The 3,291-nt window shown below is 48.7% G+C and overlaps 1 protein-coding gene across 1 annotated transcript in view; it reads left to right on the top strand.

Annotated features, from left to right (window-relative positions):
• PGM2 (phosphoglucomutase 2) overlaps positions 1 to 3,291 on the top strand; it is a 43,362-nt gene that overhangs the window by 23,357 nt on the left and 16,714 nt on the right. Inside the window, exon 12 of the mRNA XM_025212593.1 lies at positions 296 to 393. Coding sequence (XP_025068378.1) covers positions 296 to 393 — 98 coding nt within the window. The remainder of the gene's footprint in view (positions 1 to 295; positions 394 to 3,291) is intronic.

Consider the following 3,291-nt stretch of genomic DNA (forward strand, 5'->3'; position numbering starts at 1 on the left):
GAACTTGATGGAAATAGCCCATTGATGCAAAGCCAACTAGATCTAGGCCCCTGATGTAGAAAGAGAAGAAAGATTTAATTGCCATTTAGTCTCTGATTTCATTGTAATGTTACCCATTTAAACCCCTTCAATACTGACGTGTTCTTGAATGAGTGTCAGAATCATCATCTTTAACTTTGTGCTTTTGTGAGTTTGAGCGAACCTAAAATAGGTCTGTTATAGATTTATAAGAAAGTAAGAATGTTTTTATGTGTATTAACACTCTCTTGGTATTGTCCTTTACTATTGTCTTCAGACATTGTCTTTTGCTTTGGCTGAAAAAGAAGGGGCTAAAATCATTTTAGCAAATGATCCAGATGCTGATCGACTTGCTGTGGCAGAGAAACAAGAAAGGTATGTAATAAATACTCTGGTTGGAACACAGCTGAAACACTGGACTTTACAGCATGTATAGATTCAGGGTGGTCCTATGTCCTGTGTTATGCAGGAAGAGTTTTAAATCCTGTAATAAAATGTGCACAGCCGGATCTTCATACTATTGATCTCCTGTTGCAGAATCAGGGTCACAAGATATAAACACTTTTTGGAAAGGGGGACCTCTCATGTGCTATGAGATTTGCAGGACACATGTTTCTCACTCTGGCTCATTATTTAGTTATCCCTTTGAGTCATTTGATCATCCAGATCACTTGTGATAAGGGCATTTCCATACCACATTTGGTGATTTGAGGTGCAGAAAGACGTGACAGTTTGTGCAACAAAATGCAGTCTGAAGCCATGACCAAACACAAATGCACAGCTGCAGACTGCTTAAAAAATGGCCAATTGGGTGAAAAACTAAACCTCATCTAATCAAGTATCAAACTAAGTCTTTTCTCTTTAAGTGCTACTCAGGGAATCTGTGTACACTTCTGTCCAAAGTTTAGAGTTTTAGTTGTCATGCCCCTAGTCAGCCACAGAGAGGAGGTAGAGAGACTCAGTGTCTCTTGTCAATTTTCAGGCCTGAAATTGACAAGCTTGGCATTGTGGGGCGTGGTGAGCCACACTAGCTGCCTGTGTCACAGGGCACGGTGGACATTGCACTGTGGGGGGGTGGCGGGTAGTTGGACCCTGCCAAGTCTGAATCTCTGCCCAGTTCCCCGCTACCTTCTCTCTGCCCCTGTCTGGAGGTCAGGGATTTGGGGACTCAGCTCCCTGGGCTGGGATGTGGGGTAGGGAGGGGTTTTTATGATCTGGGCACTGTCTGGGGGGTGCAGTACCCAACCTGGGCTGCCAGCTCTGGCTCATGCTGTTTGGTGCCTGTGTTTGAGAGCCTCAGGGCACAGCCGCCTGAAGCCTCGTCAGTTTCAGCAGTCATTTTCAGATGCCAGCAGAGCCAGCCATTTTTAAACTGAAGCGGGGTGGGGTTGGGTGTTGGAGGCCTTTCCAGCCCCTAGTCTAGGTTCTGCACCCCTGTTGCTGTTGCTTGCTGATGGCCCAGTTGGCTGCGAGCCAGCATCTGGAGCCCTGGCTGGCTTACAGTGCAGGCGGCATCACCCCTTGCTGCCTGGACTTGCTCTTTGCATGGAGGCACAAGCCCACGTGGAGAGGATCCGCTCATTTGTCTGGTTTTGATAACACTGTAAATTTTAGAGCTTTGTGTAAAGCTATAAAACTTACAGCATTATTGCTAAAGTCTGTCTGCAGCCTTGGAGTCAGTTGTAGACCTCATCTAACAACATCACTTATAGATTTATCAGTTCACATTCACTTAACTTGGTATAAGGTATTTTCTGCTTTAAACCACAAATCTGTATTAGAAAATGTTTCTGTTGCTGCAGCCTGTGACACAGACACATGACCTAGCATAACAAATATATAGTTCTTGTATTATTCTTGGCAACACTAAGTCCTGAGAGACACTATGGTATTTACTTGATTCTAAGATGAGGTTTTTCTAGCTCTCCCATCCTATCCCATCCTGTCCCCCATGGTAAAGCTTTTCATCTTAGAATCGCAAATGAAGGTGATGTGGGGGGCAGGTGGCTGCTGTGGCTTGGGTTCCAGCTTCTACCTAGTGCCAGGGCCATAGCTGCAGCTGTTGCCTGTGTCCCCACACCCCATCCACTGCCTCTGCATCCTACCATCTCCTCCCCACAGCCTTCTCTCCCCATTTCCCCACCCCTCACGTCCTCTGCTCCCCTACTTGCCTCCCCTTCCCCTTTACTGTTGGTCTGTTCCAGCAGGCTCTGTGCACACTGCAACCTGGGCCCTGAGCATGGCCCCAGCCTGGCCTCATAGCAGCAAGGTGCAGTCCACATAGCTGCTATGGGGGCTGGGCTGGGCTGGGGCCATGCTCGGTGCTGCCGGCTGGAATGGGGGCAGCTTGCCTATGCACAGCAGAAGCTGTGGCTGGGGGGGGGGGGGCGGGAGAAGCTGTGGCTGGAGGGGGGAGGCAGGCACAAGCAGGAGTCAAGCTGCTTGATCTCCCCACAGTACCTGCCTCCCCACTGCCTGCCCCCCTGCAGTGGTGGAGGGGATGAATTAAAGATGACCTTCCAATAATTAGATTCTATACATGGAAACGGATTAGCCCCTGGCACGGATCTTGGAGAGTTCTTGGCACTCTGGTGAAGTGCCCAATGATTGGAAGAGGGCCAATGTCGTGCCTATCTTCAAGAAAGGGAGGAAGGTAGATCCGGCAAACTACAGGCCCATCAGCCTGACCTCTATCCTGGGGAAGGTCTTCGAAAAGATTATCAAGGAGGCCATCCTTAACAGACTAGCTGAAGGCAATATCCTGAGGGATACCCAGCATGGGTTTGTTGCAGGTAGGTCTTGCTTGACCAATCTCATTTCCTTTTATGACCAGGTGAGTTATCACCTGGACAAGGGGGAAGAGATAGATGTCGTATACCTCGACTTTAAAAAAGCCTTCGATCTGGTATCCCACGATCACCTCTTGGCTAAACTGGCTAACTGCGGCCTTGATGTCACCATGATCCACTGGCTGGGGAACTGGCTCCGCGGTAGGACGCAGAGGGTGGTGGTTGATGGGAGCAAATCGTCTTGGTATGCTCTGACCAGTGGGGTCCCGCAAGGTTCTGTCCTAGGGCCTATACTATTTAACATCTTCATCAATGATGTGGACACTGGTGTCAGAAGTGGACTGGCCAAGTTTGCCGACAACACCAAACTCTGAGGTAAAGCATCCACACCTGAGGATAGAAGGGTGATCCAGGTGGATCTGGACAGACTCATGAAATGGGCGGATGAGAACCTGATGGTGTTCAACACCGAAAAATGCAAGGT

The sequence above is a fragment of the Alligator sinensis genome, unplaced genomic scaffold (assembly GCF_000455745.1).
Source record: "Alligator sinensis unplaced genomic scaffold, ASM45574v1 scaffold412_1, whole genome shotgun sequence".
Lineage (NCBI taxonomy): Eukaryota > Metazoa > Chordata > Crocodylia > Alligatoridae > Alligator > Alligator sinensis.